Source organism: Brassica napus, chromosome C3 (genome assembly GCF_020379485.1).
Source record: "Brassica napus cultivar Da-Ae chromosome C3, Da-Ae, whole genome shotgun sequence".
In the NCBI taxonomy this organism is placed as follows: Eukaryota; Viridiplantae; Streptophyta; class Magnoliopsida; order Brassicales; family Brassicaceae; genus Brassica; species Brassica napus.
The window spans coordinates 1,784,156-1,798,981 of NC_063446.1; the positions used below are offsets into that span (position 1 = coordinate 1,784,156).

Genomic DNA, 14,826 nt, shown 5'->3' on the forward strand with positions numbered 1-14,826 from the left:
AACAATTAGTACCTTGTTCTCTGCATCCTAACAACACAACACCGCGCATGATCAAACTACAAACCCTAAGAGTCAATAAGAGTTTTCATAAAAACTTGTTTTCTCCATATCAAAACGAACAAAGAATATACATACAAACTCACTCGCAAAGATGAGCCAAAAAGTAGATTCGTCCCACTTTATTACTGTGTTCCAAGCACACATTATGTACTCTAAACGCTAAAAAAGATCCAAAATCAATCTCTAATGCTCCAGCCACTTCCAAGTCTCAGGATTCCTTACCATCCTGCGATTCCATGCGTGATTAAGATCCCCATTTTAGATCACCATCCAAGTATACTCGAGCAGAAACTCCATGGATGAGACACTCAGACATGTGAACATGGGTGAATTGTGTTAAGCCATACATCAAAGCTCATGCTGTTTTCATAATACGGAAAGAGGTAGCATATCTGTGGAAGAGCGCTTGTTCGTCTCTCTCTTGATCTTTTAACAACAGAGCATTAAAAAAAAAGAACAGTTAGTTTCCTTCATGTTTACTTGACAAAGAAAAAACAGGAAGCATCATAAAATAAGTAAAATACCTGTGCTTCCAGTTCTGCGATTCTCTGTAATGACGCTTGCTCTACGCACACACGGCGTTTGCGTTCTTCATCTACCAAACATGTCATCTTATACCTTAGTTCAGCCATTTCTTGCGTAAGGTCTTCCGCTTCTTCCTTCGCCTTCAGTTTCTCCTGTTTCAGTTCCTCCTGCACATACACCAAAAATATCACATGCGAAACTAGTTAGATTAACCCTTTTGACAAAAGATAGCAAAATAGAAATCCTAAGTTTTTCAAACGTACCTTGAGCCGCTTCACAAGATCTTCATGCAGATGTATCTGTTTCCCCATACCCTCCATTTTATCGATCAAAGTTGCATTCCGGGGATGTTTTAGTCTCTTGATGATTGCATCGAAACATTCACTGTCAAGACACAAAACCAACCAACATTGTTAGTAACAGGGAGGACACAAAAGTTAGTTAGTCGTAATAAGCTGGAACTCACCGAACTTCACTGGACAATGGAAACACATGGCTCAATTCAGCGAAGAAACAATCTCCATTTAGAGGTGGCTGCTCTTCGTTTTCACTTTCCAACCGTTCTTTAGTACTTTGAAAAAACTCTTTGATACTCTTTTCAGAAGCGGCGATTCTCTTCCTCAGCTCTTCGTTTAGCTTCTCAACGTACTTGGCCTTCTCCTGCGCCTCTCGAGACTGAAACTGAACCTCTTCGACTACTCCTCTCAACTGATCTTTCTCTTGGATGCTTTCCTCTTGGATTCTCATCGCATCAACGAGTGCTTGCTCCAACGCTGTTATATCAAGCTTCATGCTCTCTATTTCACACAAGGACTCCAGCGTTAAGGACGAGATGGTCTCCTCCAGTTTCTCCACAGAAAGAGACGAAAACTGTAGCTCTGTCTCTTTGCTCTCGAGCTCTTGCAGCAGCAACAAATGCTCGGATTTAGACATGCACAGCTCCTCTCTCAAGAATTTAACTTCTTCTTCAAAGTCCCCTGATTCAGCCAATTTGGATTCAAGATTGCGCACATGTTCGTTGAGGTAACTCACTTCCTTGCTTTTAAAAATCAGTTGATCTCGCAAGTAACCTACAGGACAAAGAATAATATACTCTTAAGAGTTATTAGATCAGGAAAAAAAAAAAAACTATATTGCTAGGCTCAGTTAGGGACATACCAATCTCTTTATAGCAATTCAGCAACTCTATCTCCATGGTCTGAATCCTAGCCGTGTCTTCTAGGCGAGATTCAGATAATGACTTTGAGTGGAGTTCCAATCTCTGTGGCAAAGAGAAGATGTATATATGTCTGAAAACACTTCCCCTCAAATGTGCATAACATTAAATTAAACAAGAAGAAGAAGAAGAGCTTACTCTGACTAGTTCAATACTATGAGGTTTCGATTTTCTCAGCAAGTCCTTTTCTTTCCTTAGCTGCCATAAATAAAAAAACAAAGAAAGCTCAAAACTTTATTGATCAAAGAGTAAGAAGAAACTAATTCACAATGAATATCTTGCATCAACATAAACAGAAGGTATAACTAACCTCCATGCGTCTGGAACCAAACTGGAGAAGCTCATCAGCAGCGTCAAAGGAGATTTCACTATCACCTCTGGAACTACTACAGGCCGAGCTGCTACTACTCCTTCCGGAGAAACTTCCCGAGCTACTCGACATTTAACGACAGTAATTACAACTGCCAAAGGGAGACACTTTCGTCATTGTTTTTTGTGTTCTAATCCAAAAAATGTTAAAATCAGATTAGACTATAACAAAAACAGCTAAATTACGTCGACATCACAGTGATAATTATACCGCTAATAATAATGAAGTATTAGATGAAATATTCCAATTTCAACAAGGAAGAGTATATAGAACACTAAAATCGCAGAGCCATTTCCTTTTTTTAACAGAATCCAATCGGTGAGAGCGAATATGAGGATGATAAGCTGGATGAGCATACAGATACAAGCGAGCAGGAAAGGTTTTACCTTCACAGATAATAGCGCCGACGACGAATTTGATCGGAGATATTTGAATTCGATGGTGATTTCCCCAAAACAATTAATTCTCTTTCGGTTTCTTCAAAACGTATGTAAAGATGATTGATGCTGATGATGATGAGCTTTCTCGCTGCTTCCCTTTGTTTTAAAAAACGATAAAACGGGTCGAATCCGGGTCGGGTCGGGTCGGGTCAGGTGGGTCCAAGCTTGCCCACCTACCTGTTAGCTTCCTTGATCGGTCAGAATAGCAAAAAGAGAAAGGTCAAACGTTTCGGATTTTGTTTTGAGACTTAAAAAAAATACAGAGTGATTGGGTCAGTTTCAACAACTCCAAAAAATTATTCATTTATGGATTTTACATTTACATAATTAAGGTATTAATCTCTGCTCTCTTCCTTTCAAAATGTTACATATTTTAATTTTTTTCACACATTTTAATAAAACACATTAAATATACATAATTTTTTGTGATTATTTTTTTTTCATAATTTTAATCTAATAAAAATCCAATTAATGCAATTAAGTTTTTTGAAGTTTATAATTAGTTAATAAAACATGCATTGAAAATATAAAAACTATAGAATTTTTTGAAACAATTTTTTTTTTCTAGAATATGCAACTTTATGAAACGGAAGGAATATTACTTTTTTTTTTTTTTTTTTAGTTCTGAAGTTTTTAAAATTAAGGATCAAATTGAGCTGAATCTAATCTAAGTTGTTGGTATGAATTCAGTTTTCAACTTTATAATAAAGCTCAGCTTTCCCATAGTACAAAAGGTATTAACACAAAGCAAAACCAAAATGTGTGTTCAAGACAGACAAGAGAACACACACTTAAGTCACACGCTTAGCACCGTCTCCTTGATAAAAGAGCAAGAATCTCTTTGCCATGTTATATGTGTATATATATATGAACACAAAGACACATTACACAGATCCATTACACGCCTTCAAACATATATATGTGATTGTGTATGTTTTCATAAGAATTTTGGCAGAATCACAGTGAGAGAGATTCTAGAGACAGAGAGTATTACAACAATGTTTCTTTACATGACAGAAACGTTGATCCTGCAAAAGAGAAAAAAAAAATTATGATCAGTGAAGAACACAATAGAGATTACCAATACCAAATGATCTATCTATAATTCTGAATCAACTTACGAAGTAAGGAGATGTTGAAAAAACTGTATAGAGTATTCATTTATCAACGCCTACATCGAGTCCTTTAGAGCTGATCATCACATTCAAATCTATTTGCTTATCAAATTTCTTCTTCCTCCTCTCTTCAAACTCTTGGTATCCTTCCATCTATATACACCATAGTCATGTTACCAACAAAACCCCATTTCAAAGAGAGTGCTCTTATTATATCGACTTACCAGCTGAAAATCATCCATGGAAATTGGATTGTTATGCAGGGATAGATTTTGCAGACTCTTGCAATCTTTCAGCAATCCATCTGGTATCTAAGAAAACCCCCCATAAATGTTACGAGATTTAACAGGAATAATAAGAGTAAACATTAAAAAAGTTTAGAGGGTGAAGAAACAAATCACAGCTCAATTGCTCTACCTGTTTCACTTGATTATCGTCTAAGCAAAGCGACTTTAACTGCATCAGATTGCAGAGTGATGCAGGGAGCTCTTCAACAACGTTATCTGCAAGGCTATCCCGATTCACGATTAGGCTTTTGGATCACATCAGAAGCGAAAAGGGGACATTTCAAACTTTCAATGGAAAACATAATGTTCTAAAAATCAAAACTAGAAAGCATACCATTAGCTTGTATTTCTTCTAAAGAGGCACAGCTCCCTAATGATTCTGGAAGGGATTTCAATCTGTTATTCGAGACATTCAACAGCACTAACTGCATTTTGATAAGAAGAAAGGCAATTTATTAGAGACAGCTAACTAGAGCTATGGTTTTGGGGTGGTAGATGAAGTTAAAACGTACATTGCGAAGACTACCAATAGTATCAGGCAAGTATATGAGCATATTTCTTGCGATTGATAGTTGCTCAAGCCTTATCAACTGACCCACTGCATAAATAAATTAAAGAGATAAATCGTATCCAAATAGACAAGAAAATAACAAAGAAGATACTTGAAAATAAAGAGAACTCTTCATACATTCATCCGGCAGATAGCTGATGCGGTTTCCATCAAGCATCAAAACTTTGAGAGATTGAAGTTTCCCAAGATTCCCAGGAAGGCGCTCAATTAGATTATCAGCTATTAACTGCAGAATTTTTTTTAAGATTTAACTTGGATCATTAATAGTTTAAAGAGTTAGTTCAAGAAAATGATGGGATAGAGTTAACATCCAAAGCAAAAACCAACAAGCATTTAACCCGCTAATACAAAAAAAAACAAAAATCACTTGAGAAATGATAAAAATCTGTAGATAATATACAAGAGAGAGGCAAAAGATGTCTCACCAGACGCTGCATATTGATTAACTTACTGATATCTCCAGGAACATCAGCTGCATAAACAACAAAGTCCTTCAACAACAACTAACAACTCTTAACGACAATCAAAAGAGATGAAGAAACATACAGATCTTGTTGTGTGTTAGATCGAGTGTCCGCACTGCTCTCTCCATGTCAATCACTACATCAGGAAATGTCTGCTCAACAAAAACCAAATTCAGTAACTCCCCCCCCCCAGCTCAAGACATGATCAACTAAAATCCCCAAAACAGAAACCCTAAAAACAAAATCTTTCATGAGCTAACTAATCAAAGTTTGTAACTTTTTCGTTTAAAACAAACTCTATACACAACAGTTTCTATCAAAATCAATTATATAGATTGTTGGGAGGATTTGGTTATACCTTGAGTTTGGAGTCGCGGAGGCCAATAATGCCGGTGGATCGCCACCGCTTTACCCGACTAGCCTTTGAACCTCCTCCTTGATTGCTCGCGCAACACCCCATTCTTCCCTGTTTCTACGCTCTTGAATTTTTGATTGGATGCTTATAAACAAAAATTGTAACGGAATAAAAATACCCAGAAAGTTTCAAAAAGGAATCAATCTCTGATTACCAAAAAGAGATTAGATTTTTGGGTACGAAAGTTTACGAATTTCTGAGGATTTGAGGTTTAGGTGAGGGTCAAGGTCTCTCTCTCTCTCGAAGCCACTTTTGGGATTAAAAAAAAAATATAAATTAGAAAAGTTGTTTTCAAAATTAAATGAGAGTGGAGAAGGACTCTCGTCAAGTCACTATCTCAAGTCACCAACCTTTGAAAAACTCGAAGATTGTTGGTAAAACCTACTTCCACGCAGAACAGAACCCGCTTCTGCACTCAGCGGATTCAATCTCCAATACTTGTATAAGATTCCATTCGTTTAGACAGAGAGACGAGATATGTAAATACACATATATTTGAAAACTTCTATCAGACAGTGACTAACCAGATGAAGCAGAAACCAATCCTTTCTTCTTTTTAAGTTAACCTTACAGCCATTTCTTGAAGCAGAGCTCGTTTCTGTGAAGCGTTGATCACTTGATTTGTTTCTGCATTCTCTAGAACATCTGTGATTATAGCCGCTGCGTGACCCAGTGGCTCCTCCGCTGCTCTCTTTAGCATGAAAGCCTGTTCCAAGTCAAGGTCATTGATAAAACAAACATCAGTTTAACAAAAAAAAAATGGTTGAAGCTTAAAAAAAAAATTAAGAGTCGGTTTTGGATCTAGAACTCTTATAGACCTGGCCATGGTGCGATATCGTTAAGGTACATGGTTGCTGAGACCAAGGTTCTCCATCGATTTGCACAGGCAACGGCGCACAAAGTTGTATCTTCACTGATTGCCCCTGAGCTAACCTTCTGGCTTGAGATAACCCAACCTGAAAATGCGAAGAAAAAAAAACAAATGATGTTAGGTTTACAAAAGATCATGCAGATAGAACCTCTAAGATGATCATTATCGTACCTGGAGTTTGCCAAGGTGCCACGTTCCAGATATACTCACGACTTCTACTACCTTGTCGTGAATAGATTGCGGATCAAAGTTTTCATATGTTTCATCTTCATTCTGCCATAAATCCACACCTCCCATGTAACTTCCGATGTTTGCAACAAGTACTCCTTCCGCATCCTTCAAAGAAATAGCATAGTGAAGTTACATCATTAACTATTATTATGTAAACTAGTTTTCTGTGACTTACCTCAGGAACCTCGATGTCAACACCATCCACCTCCACTCGAACTTGCCAAGGGAAATCTTCGAATGTTCTGTCCATTATACTCCTTGCACCTTCTCTAGCATATAGGACTTTGTTCATAAACTGAACATTGAAAGCATTCAAATGTCAGTTTCATGAACTGAGATTAACAGTTCAGCTTCACTACAATAATGCCAGTTAACTCATATGATTAAGAAAGGTACTAATGGCAGGAGTCCTGAGGTTTATTGATCACCTGGCTATAAAATCTCTCTGGATTCTCCTCCCGTAGATTGTGAATATCAAGGGCGACCTTCGCATCACACCCAACCCCTGTTAAAAATTGCAGCGTAAGCAAATAATTGAAGAATATCGAAAGCAAAGCTTTGAAGATCATTACCAAGAGGTTGTGAGTTTAACTGACCTATATAATTGTTCATATATTTTGGCGGCTGGAGTTGCTTTCCTTGTTGATTCAGAATCGATACCTTCCAACGATCAAGGACAGTGACTGCAGCATGCTCTATGTTCTGCAACACAGTAGATAAACCTCCTTGTCTCTCAACAGAACCCAAACCACCACCCCAGTTCAATATCCGGGATAGATCATTCCCGGTTCCAGCAGGCAGGATAGCAACCGCAGGAGGAGAGACAAAATTCTGTTTGTCTATGGCATCCAATACCCAACCAGCAGTGCCATCTCCACCACAAACAAGAACTCTAAAGTGAGGAACCTTCCTGAAGAGGAGAAGCCCCACTTCTGGTCCCTGCACTGAACTCAATTCACACACCTGCAAGAAACATCTCCATCAATAAACTCAAAAGACAATAACAAGTAAAAAAACGCAATGTGACAAGTTTACAAGGAACCATACTCTTACCTGCACGGGATTTAGAAGAAGATTAAGACGCTGCCGAAGAGAATCACCTCGTTGAGCCCCACTCTTTTTGTTAATGAAAACCAACAACGGTCTTGCATCTGGAGGCAAATCAGCTAGCTCATACTTAAGTTTGGACCTTAGTCCCTGATATTTATCTTTCTTACCAAAGGAACCGCTTCTTTTAACACTAGGCTTCTTCTCATCGCTGTCCTCGTTAGAGGAACCTCCATTCACAACGCTGCTTGAGTTTTCCAACGCGGAATGGGTGCCATTAACAACAGCTGGACTTGTATCAGCTGTGCTTTCCGTCGATTCATCACAATTGCTACCACTATTATCCGAGTCAACCGAAGTTTCATTACCTTGCTTGTATTTTTTGCTTTGAATCCTGATACTGGCACGGACCGTAGATGCAAGTTCGTTAGCACCATGCGTGATCGTGCTCAAAAACCCTCCAGAAGGATTCCGTGTTAACTCCTTAACATAGAGAGGACACAAGACAAGCCTTCTAAGAGGGCCTAGATCACAAACGTCACCTGTTTCGTTTGACATATTACTGTGACAGTCGACATGGACAAGACGTTGACACCACAAGCAGCACCATACAGGAGAACCCCCAAGAAAGGAGCTACTACACGACTCATCACAGTAGCTACAAAACGAGGATTCGTCAGACTGGTCAGCACCTTCCGTCCACCGCACTGCCCACTGGTGCACCACATGCTCGTATCCAACCATGGAGACGCATTTGCAATCTTTAGGGGCACTTGAAGAGCAACTAAAATGAGCTGCCGCTCCGCAGATCGTGCACCTGTGGATAACACTTTCTGAAGCTACAATTGTCTGAGAAGGCGACATCGACTTCAAGCACACAGAGCAGTTCAAGTTCTTGGCGCGGGATACAGAGTCGCGTTCCCAGCTATGCGGGGCGACGGGAGTCTTGTGCCGCGCCTTTGGGTTTTTCTTTGACCTGGCGATGGCTTTTGTCCAGCTTAAGTTGATATTCCTTCGCCACTGAGAAGCAGTGTAGGCTATGGTTAAAATACCAACAAGGGCAGCAACAAAGCAAGTGAAGATGAACCCGCAAGACTCAACCATTTCAAGTGGATTCTTGCTGAACATCCCCATTTCTCCATCGTCCTCCATTTGTCTATGCTGCAACTCGACACGTGTGATGATAATCCCAGAAGCTCGAGCCAATCAGACGCCCCCACAAAGATTCTTGGCTTGGTCAGGTCCAACAGACAAGAAAAATTCGTGTACTATTTATTCAAAGTCCATATCTTTCATCATCCATTATCCATCTGAATAAGTTTTGTTCAAAACCCACTTCAACTATAAAAGACAAAAACTTCTGCACTGTCAAGAAAAAAAAGTACCAAGTTAAAAACAATGGTCTTCATTAGAGAAAGAAAGAGACTTTGCATCACAAATATCCACAAATTACTAAGGCTGACAATAAAAAAAGAATGACTAGCAGAAAAATAAATGCTTGGTTTGCTCAGATTCAAACTAAATTAATTGTAATTGACTTAAATAAGAACCAGACTTAAAAAGAATGGCAAATCTCCAAAATAGCACATTTCTAAGTTTATATCACAAAAATAGCACTCAAAAACTAAAATGACCAAAATAGCACATTTTTAAGTTTATACTTTGAAAATTTTAATTTTTTTATTTTTCAAAATTTGAAATCTTATCCCCAAAACCTCATTTCTCAACTCTAAACCCTAAACCCTAAACTCTAAATCCTAAACCCTAAACCCTAAACCCTAAACCCTAAACCCTAAACCATAAACCCTAAACCCTAAACCCTAAACCCTAAACCCTAAACCCTAAACCCTAAACCCTAAATCCTAAATCCTAAATCCTAAATCCTAAATCCTAAATCCTAAATCCTAAATCCTAAATCCTAAATCCTAAATCCTAAATCCTAAATCCTAAATCCTAAATCCTAAATCCTAAATCCTAAATCCTAAATCCTAAATCCTAAATCCTAAATCCCACCATTTAATTTTAAATCCTAAGTTTGTGACTTTTGATAAAATATTAAGTGCTATTTTTGTGACTTTTGAAGAGAACAAAAATTTGATTTAGTGCTATTTTTTTTTTCTCTAAAAAGAAAGACTTTGGCACTTAAATATTAATCTTAATCAATGCTTAGAAGAAAAACAAACACCTTTCTAAAAGTCCCTACTAATTATTCATGTTTGTTACACACTCATCTCTAAAAATATTAAAACAAACAAAAGAAAACTCAGAGATAAAAATTAAAATACAAAATGGGAATCACAACAAATCCAAAATCAAGGCTTATACTACTGCTTTCACGGTCCGCGAAGCATACAATGGAAATGAAATAGAGAATTTAATCAAGAGTAAGAAGAACATGAACCCTAACCTTCAAAAAGCGACAGAGAAGAAGGTGATCAGATGAAAAATCCCTAGAGATCGAGCAGGCGAAAGGAGAGAAGGAAACACACACAATCGACGCACCAAGCACGAAGCCTTTACTCGTCCGGAAAAAATTCCCAAATCCAATTTTGATTTTTTGAAAAGCAGATTGATTGATGCTGTCTCGAGTTTATATATTATAAATTTATATATAATCTTCGTTTGATTTATTCGCTCGCTTTGTTTATATTTATTTCACCCGACGAGTAATACTTATGAGAGAGAAAGATTCTGCGCGGAAAGAGAGGGGTTTAGTTTGTCGTATCGAAAGACACGGCTGGCCCACGTAGGGTAGATGATGAATCTCGGATTCCGGAAAGTAACGTGTTACATGTCGGCAAAAGGCCCGGCCCATTACTGTCATGCAACGATTAATCTCTAAATTACAATATTTTGTATATTGATTATAGATGTTTATCATACTATTTTTGATGATATATTGATATGGCTTGTTCTTCATTTTTCTGATGGCATCACCACGAATATTGTATGTTAAAAAACTCATTTGTATAGTAAAGAAGAGTTACTCATAACAGAAATGCTACAAGGTATAATAATAACACCTATGGTTTCCAATGAACAAAGCATAGCAATTAAGGTGGACCATAGCTCATATTCGGCTCTCAGGGTTTAGGTGTTTGAGAAACAAACTAAACCAGAGATCATGTCAAAGGTTCTCATTTTCAGATGCAAATTCTCTGTTTTGCTCTTACTTCATGACAAATACTGTGCATTTTTCGCGTTAATGAGAAATTTATAGAATCGAGAGCGCGTTAATGGATTTCCTACGTATTAATTTTAAATGTAACCGTTACTTTCGCAATTGCACTTCAAAATGATGTAACTTTACTTAACAGTTCGTTTGCATCACATCGCAACATAATTTTTGGTCTAAATTTTATTTTTCGTTTGATATATTTCCAACCAATTTATTGTTTTATATGCTTGCACATCTTTAGAAGTTTCTAGTTCGATTCAAACTTCAACTAAAAGGAGTATTCGGTTTCGTTTTATTTTATTGTTGGCTCTGACTTATAACAGTTTATCAATCATAGCAATTTCGACTTGAGGTGATGAGTATAGAAAATATAGAGCGTTATTTGTCTTATGGACTATCGTTACATTTGGTAGGAAGAATGTGCTTTAATGCAAGATTCCTAGTGAGGTTCACATTTAGCTGACACCCATAGGTGTTGCTGCGTATAGCGAGGTTTTTGTACTGAGCAATTTATATATTTACTAAACTTACAATATACAATGTGATCGAGAGCAGTACGAACGTTGGGACACAGGAGCAAATCCGAAGTTTTAGGTCGGGGAGAAAATAAAGAGGCTCGGGTCCAAACCAGGTGTGCCTCGTAGATCAAAACTCTCTGTCTAAGACAGAAGGTTAGACGTGTGGGCCACGAACGGCACCGTATTGATGCATTTTTTTTCTAGTTGGGATAAAAGAAGGCGCCAAAAATAGGAAAGAGACACCATGAAGAGGCGGCGAAACTTTTTTTTTAAAAAAACGGCGGGAATAATTAACCAAACATCTAATAGCTCCCGCGTGTTTATTTTACCTTACAAAAACCTTTTTGCTTCCTCTTCCTATTCTCACACACATTTGCTCGATTTCAACAAAAGAGTCAGTGATCGAGATAGAGAGAGATGGAGAACTCAGTGACCCAAGATGGCATCGCGTCATTATTATCCCTCGATTCGTCCTCGGTTCAACCTCAGATCGTCGTTCAAGTCGTGGATCTTAAACCCGTTGGAAATCGATACACGCAAGTGTTTCCTTACGGCTCGATCTAGCTTTTTTACTTTCCACACAGATGATGTCGTATTCACCGATTTGGGGTTTCTCGAAGCTTGATTCACTAGATCTGTTTAATTTCGATTTGGAATGCAAAATTAGGGTTTATGGCTGCGCGAATTGGGTTTATAGAATCTATTCGTTGGATGAAATGTATTTGACTCGTGGTTTTGTTGCTCAGGTTTAATGCTAATGATGGAAAGATGAAGATCAAAGCAATGTTGCCTGCGACTTTAACGTCTGAGATCGTCTCTGGAAAAATCCAGAATCTTGGTCTGATTCGTCTCCTTCATTATACGGCCAACGATATTCCAGGAAAATCTGGAGAAAAGTAATAATCTTTACTGCTTCTTTGATAGAAATTAGTAAATTGTTTTAAGCAAACAGAACTAATCTTGTGTCTTGTCTTTATCTCTTTCCTTTAGATATTTGCTTGTCACCAAATGCGAGGCTGTTGCTTCTGCACTTGACTCAGAGATTAAATCCGAGACTAAAGCTTCTACGGGTATAATGTTGAAACCGAAGCAGGAGTTTGTCGCCAAATCAGCTTCACAAATAATCAATGAGCAGAGAGGAAAGTAAGTAACTTTTTGTTTTTGTTTTAATAAAACTTATTTGCTTCTTACTATGTCAAATGCTTAATATTGACTTTTTTCTGTGTTTTTTTTTTGTAGCGCTGCACCAGCTGCAAGAATGGCTATGACCAGGAGGGTCCATCCCCTTGTGTCCTTGAACCCTTACCAAGGAAGCTGGACCATTAAAGTCCGTGTTACAAACAAAGGAGTCTTGAGAACTTACAAAAACGCTAGAGGAGAAGGATGTGTCTTCAATGTGGAACTCACTGATGAGGAAGTAAGGCTGCTTTAAAGAATTCTCTAGCTCTGATGATTTTCTTATGTGGTGGTGACTGATTTTATTTTATGTATTGAAATCCAGGGAACGCAGATTCAGGCGACGATGTTTAACGCAGCTGCAAAGAAGTTTTATGACACGTTCCAGAAGGGAAAAGTCTATTACATATCGAGGGGAACACTTAAGCTTGCTAATAAGCAGTTCAAGACGGTTCAGAACGATTACGAGATGACTCTGAACGAGTATTCAGAGGTTGAAGAAGCTGGGAGCGAAGAAATGTTTATCCCTGAGACAAAATTCAACTCTGTACCCATTGATGAGCTGGGTACATACGTGAATCAGAAGGAGCTTGTTGGTAAGAGCCGTCTCTTAATATAGAGTTCTTTTTGTTTTTAAATGCTGGTTTAGGATTATAATTGGTGTTTATTTCATTTTTCAGATGTTATCGGTGTTGTCCAAAGTGTTTCTCCCACCATGAGTATTAGAAGAAAGAGTGACAACGAGATGATCCCAAAGAGGGATATAGTTTTAGCTGATGAGACAAAGAAAACTGTTGTGGTGTCCCTTTGGAACGATCTAGCAACTGACTTAGGACAAGAGCTTCTAGACATGGCTGATAAGTACCCTGTCATTGCGATTAAGTCTCTCAAAGTTGGAGATTTTCAAGGTAAAAACTTAATTTTTCTTAGACTCTTTGTCAAATTGGTTGCTGATAGAAACCGATTCTTCCAGGTGTTTCACTCTCCACTATCAGCAAAAGCTACGTGGTGGTAAATCCTGATATACCAGAAGCTGCAAAGTTGAAATCTTGGTATGACTCTGAAGGCAAAGAGACATCTATGTCTGCTATTGGCTCTGGGATGAGCCCTTCTGCCAATAATGGATCAAGATCCATGTATTCTGACAGAGTCTGTCTCTCTCACTTCACAACCAACCCCTCTTTAGGCGAGGACAAGGTACTTCAAAAACTTCTACTTATTTAAATCCAAGGAGAAAGAAAAGTTGGTTAATGTGGTCTTGTGTTTGTATTGCAGCCTGTGTTCTTCAGTACTAGAGCTTACATAAGCTTCATCAAGCCAGACCAGGCAATGTGGTACCGTGCTTGCAAGAGCTGTAACAAGAAAGTGACTGAAGCAATGGACTCTGGTTACTGGTGTGAAGGTTGTCAGAAAAAGGATGAAGAATGCAGTTTAAGGTGAGATAATGCATGATTCATATTCATAAAACAAGAATAGAGAATGGATCTTGTTTGTTTTAATTGTGTTGCTTAATGGTGTGATTTAGGTATATAATGGCGGTGAAAGTCTCTGATTCAACCGGTGAAGCCTGGTTCTCTGCATTCAATGATGAAGCAGAGAAGATGATTGGATGCACAGCTGATGAACTCAACGTACTAAAATCGGAGGTAAGGAAACTAAAACCATATACAACGATTTAGACCATTCTGAACTCTCCAGGTTCTTGATTTAAAATGTGATGTTATTTTTTGGTTTTCACCAGGAAGGTGAAGGGAATGAGTTTCAGACAAAACTGAAGGAAGCTACTTGGTCATCTCATCTCTTCCGTGTTAGTGTTTCTCAACAAGAGTATAACAGTGAGAAGAGACAGAGGATAACTGTAAGAGGTGTTGCCCCGGTTGATTTTGCTGCTGAAACCAGATTGTTGCTTCAAGACATTTCCAAGAACAAGAAGACATCTCAGTAGTTCTAACCATGACATGTTTTGTCTAGAGCTTTTGATAAACTAAAAGTCCCAAGCTTTGTATTATACAAGTTTTTCTGCGGTCAGTCAAATTAGTATTTTATGTCATTCAAATGTTGATTCTAGTTGAATTGTTTTATCTAGAGCTTTGCGAAACTAAAAGTCCCAAGCTTTGTATTATACAAGTTTTCCTGCGGTCAGTCAAATTAGAATGTCCTGTCATTCAAACGTTGATTCAAGTTGAATTTTTTCCAACGATCATCTATAGACTGAGTGTTATTTAATTGAAGAACATGAAAATTTTCAAAGAGTTCAGCAGAATTTCCTAACAGAAGATAACTTAAGAAGGCAAAAGAAAAAAGAGCCAAAATCCATTGGAGATTCACTGAAGCTTAGCCAG

General features: G+C 38.0%; 4 protein-coding genes across 10 annotated transcripts; 1 reads left to right on the forward strand and 3 right to left on the reverse strand.

The window, feature by feature from the left end:
* Positions 1 to 82: 82 nt before the first annotated feature.
* On the reverse strand, positions 83 to 2,716 carry LOC106384996 (hamartin). Of its 2 annotated transcripts, none has more exons than XM_013824930.3 (8): positions 2,558 to 2,716; positions 2,112 to 2,301; positions 1,940 to 1,999; positions 1,744 to 1,846; positions 1,052 to 1,655; positions 849 to 969; positions 585 to 752; positions 83 to 486 (listed from the first exon to the last, which is right to left on the reverse strand). In XM_013824930.3, the coding sequence occupies exons 2-8, from the start codon at positions 2,241 to 2,243 to the stop codon at positions 427 to 429; spliced, it is 1,248 nt and encodes a 415-aa protein (XP_013680384.1). In that variant the 5' UTR covers positions 2,244 to 2,301; positions 2,558 to 2,716; the 3' UTR covers positions 83 to 426. The 2 variants fall into 2 exon arrangements, with proteins under 2 accessions (XP_013680384.1, XP_013680383.1); XM_013824929.3 differs by having other exon boundaries at positions 2,112 to 2,262; positions 2,558 to 2,715.
* Positions 2,717 to 3,429: 713 nt separating this feature from the next.
* On the reverse strand, positions 3,430 to 5,900 carry LOC106384993 (plant intracellular Ras-group-related LRR protein 7). Of its 2 annotated transcripts, XM_048751861.1 has the most exons (11): positions 5,814 to 5,900; positions 5,407 to 5,712; positions 5,131 to 5,200; positions 5,010 to 5,056; positions 4,702 to 4,810; positions 4,526 to 4,611; positions 4,348 to 4,438; positions 4,144 to 4,229; positions 3,951 to 4,037; positions 3,733 to 3,879; positions 3,430 to 3,639 (listed from the first exon to the last, which is right to left on the reverse strand). In XM_048751861.1, the coding sequence occupies exons 2-10, from the start codon at positions 5,506 to 5,508 to the stop codon at positions 3,769 to 3,771; spliced, it is 789 nt and encodes a 262-aa protein (XP_048607818.1). In that variant the 5' UTR covers positions 5,509 to 5,712; positions 5,814 to 5,900; the 3' UTR covers positions 3,430 to 3,639; positions 3,733 to 3,768. The 2 variants fall into 2 exon arrangements, with proteins under 2 accessions (XP_048607818.1, XP_022554276.1); XM_022698555.2 differs by lacking the exon at positions 5,814 to 5,900 and having other exon boundaries at positions 5,407 to 5,745.
* Positions 5,844 to 10,276, reverse strand: LOC106384992 (diacylglycerol kinase 1). Of its 5 annotated transcripts, none has more exons than XM_048751855.1 (9): positions 10,020 to 10,276; positions 8,870 to 8,977; positions 7,619 to 8,837; positions 7,162 to 7,528; positions 6,994 to 7,070; positions 6,741 to 6,860; positions 6,506 to 6,670; positions 6,282 to 6,419; positions 5,844 to 6,169 (listed from the first exon to the last, which is right to left on the reverse strand). In XM_048751855.1, exons 3-9 carry the CDS (start codon positions 8,762 to 8,764, stop codon positions 6,020 to 6,022), a joined length of 2,163 nt encoding a protein of 720 aa, XP_048607812.1. In that variant the 5' UTR covers positions 8,765 to 8,837; positions 8,870 to 8,977; positions 10,020 to 10,276; the 3' UTR covers positions 5,844 to 6,019. The 5 variants fall into 5 exon arrangements, with proteins under 5 accessions (XP_048607812.1, XP_048607811.1, XP_048607814.1 ...); XM_048751854.1 differs by having other exon boundaries at positions 5,844 to 5,900; positions 5,988 to 6,169; positions 7,619 to 8,977; XM_048751857.1 differs by having other exon boundaries at positions 8,870 to 8,972; positions 10,020 to 10,265.
* A 1,367-nt stretch (positions 10,277 to 11,643) lies between these two features.
* LOC106384991 (replication protein A 70 kDa DNA-binding subunit B) lies at positions 11,644 to 14,687 on the forward strand. The gene is made up of 10 exons (XM_013824922.3): positions 11,644 to 11,844; positions 12,055 to 12,204; positions 12,299 to 12,451; positions 12,548 to 12,725; positions 12,810 to 13,080; positions 13,165 to 13,392; positions 13,458 to 13,681; positions 13,760 to 13,920; positions 14,010 to 14,130; positions 14,226 to 14,687. Exons 1-10 carry the CDS (start codon positions 11,726 to 11,728, stop codon positions 14,427 to 14,429), a joined length of 1,809 nt encoding a protein of 602 aa, XP_013680376.1. The 5' UTR covers positions 11,644 to 11,725; the 3' UTR covers positions 14,430 to 14,687.
* Positions 14,688 to 14,826: the final 139 nt, after the last annotated feature.

Bases quoted from the DNA above. Each gene is read 5' to 3' on its own strand.
- LOC106384996 (XM_013824930.3), bottom strand. From the start codon at position 2,243: ATGTCGAGTAGCTCGGGAAGTTTCTCCGGAAGGAGTAGTAGCAGCTCG. The intron at 2,000-2,111 runs GTTAGTTATACC...TATTTATGGCAG, and splicing joins TTGGTTCCAGACGCATGGAG to CTAAGGAAAGAAAAGGACTT. The intron at 1,847-1,939 runs GTAAGCTCTTCT...TCTTTGCCACAG, and splicing joins ATAGTATTGAACTAGTCAGA to AGATTGGAACTCCACTCAAA.
- LOC106384993 (XM_048751861.1), bottom strand. From the start codon at position 5,508: ATGGGGTGTTGCGCGAGCAATCAAGGAGGAGGTTCAAAGGCTAGTCGG. The intron at 5,057-5,130 runs GTATGTTTCTTC...TTGTTTATGCAG, and splicing joins TCTAACACACAACAAGATCT to CTGATGTTCCTGGAGATATC. The intron at 4,038-4,143 runs GTAGAGCAATTG...GGGTTTTCTTAG, and splicing joins ACGATAATCAAGTGAAACAG to ATACCAGATGGATTGCTGAA.
- LOC106384992 (XM_048751855.1), bottom strand. From the start codon at position 8,764: ATGGAGGACGATGGAGAAATGGGGATGTTCAGCAAGAATCCACTTGAA. The intron at 6,861-6,993 runs GTGATCAATAAA...TTCAATGTTCAG, and splicing joins CAGAGAGATTTTATAGCCAG to TTTATGAACAAAGTCCTATA. The intron at 6,170-6,281 runs GTCTATAAGAGT...GACTTGGAACAG, and splicing joins CGATATCGCACCATGGCCAG to GCTTTCATGCTAAAGAGAGC.
- LOC106384991 (XM_013824922.3), top strand. From the start codon at position 11,726: ATGGAGAACTCAGTGACCCAAGATGGCATCGCGTCATTATTATCCCTC. The intron at 12,205-12,298 runs GTAATAATCTTT...TCTTTCCTTTAG, and splicing joins CCAGGAAAATCTGGAGAAAA to ATATTTGCTTGTCACCAAAT. The intron at 14,131-14,225 runs GTAAGGAAACTA...GGTTTTCACCAG, and splicing joins TCAACGTACTAAAATCGGAG to GAAGGTGAAGGGAATGAGTT.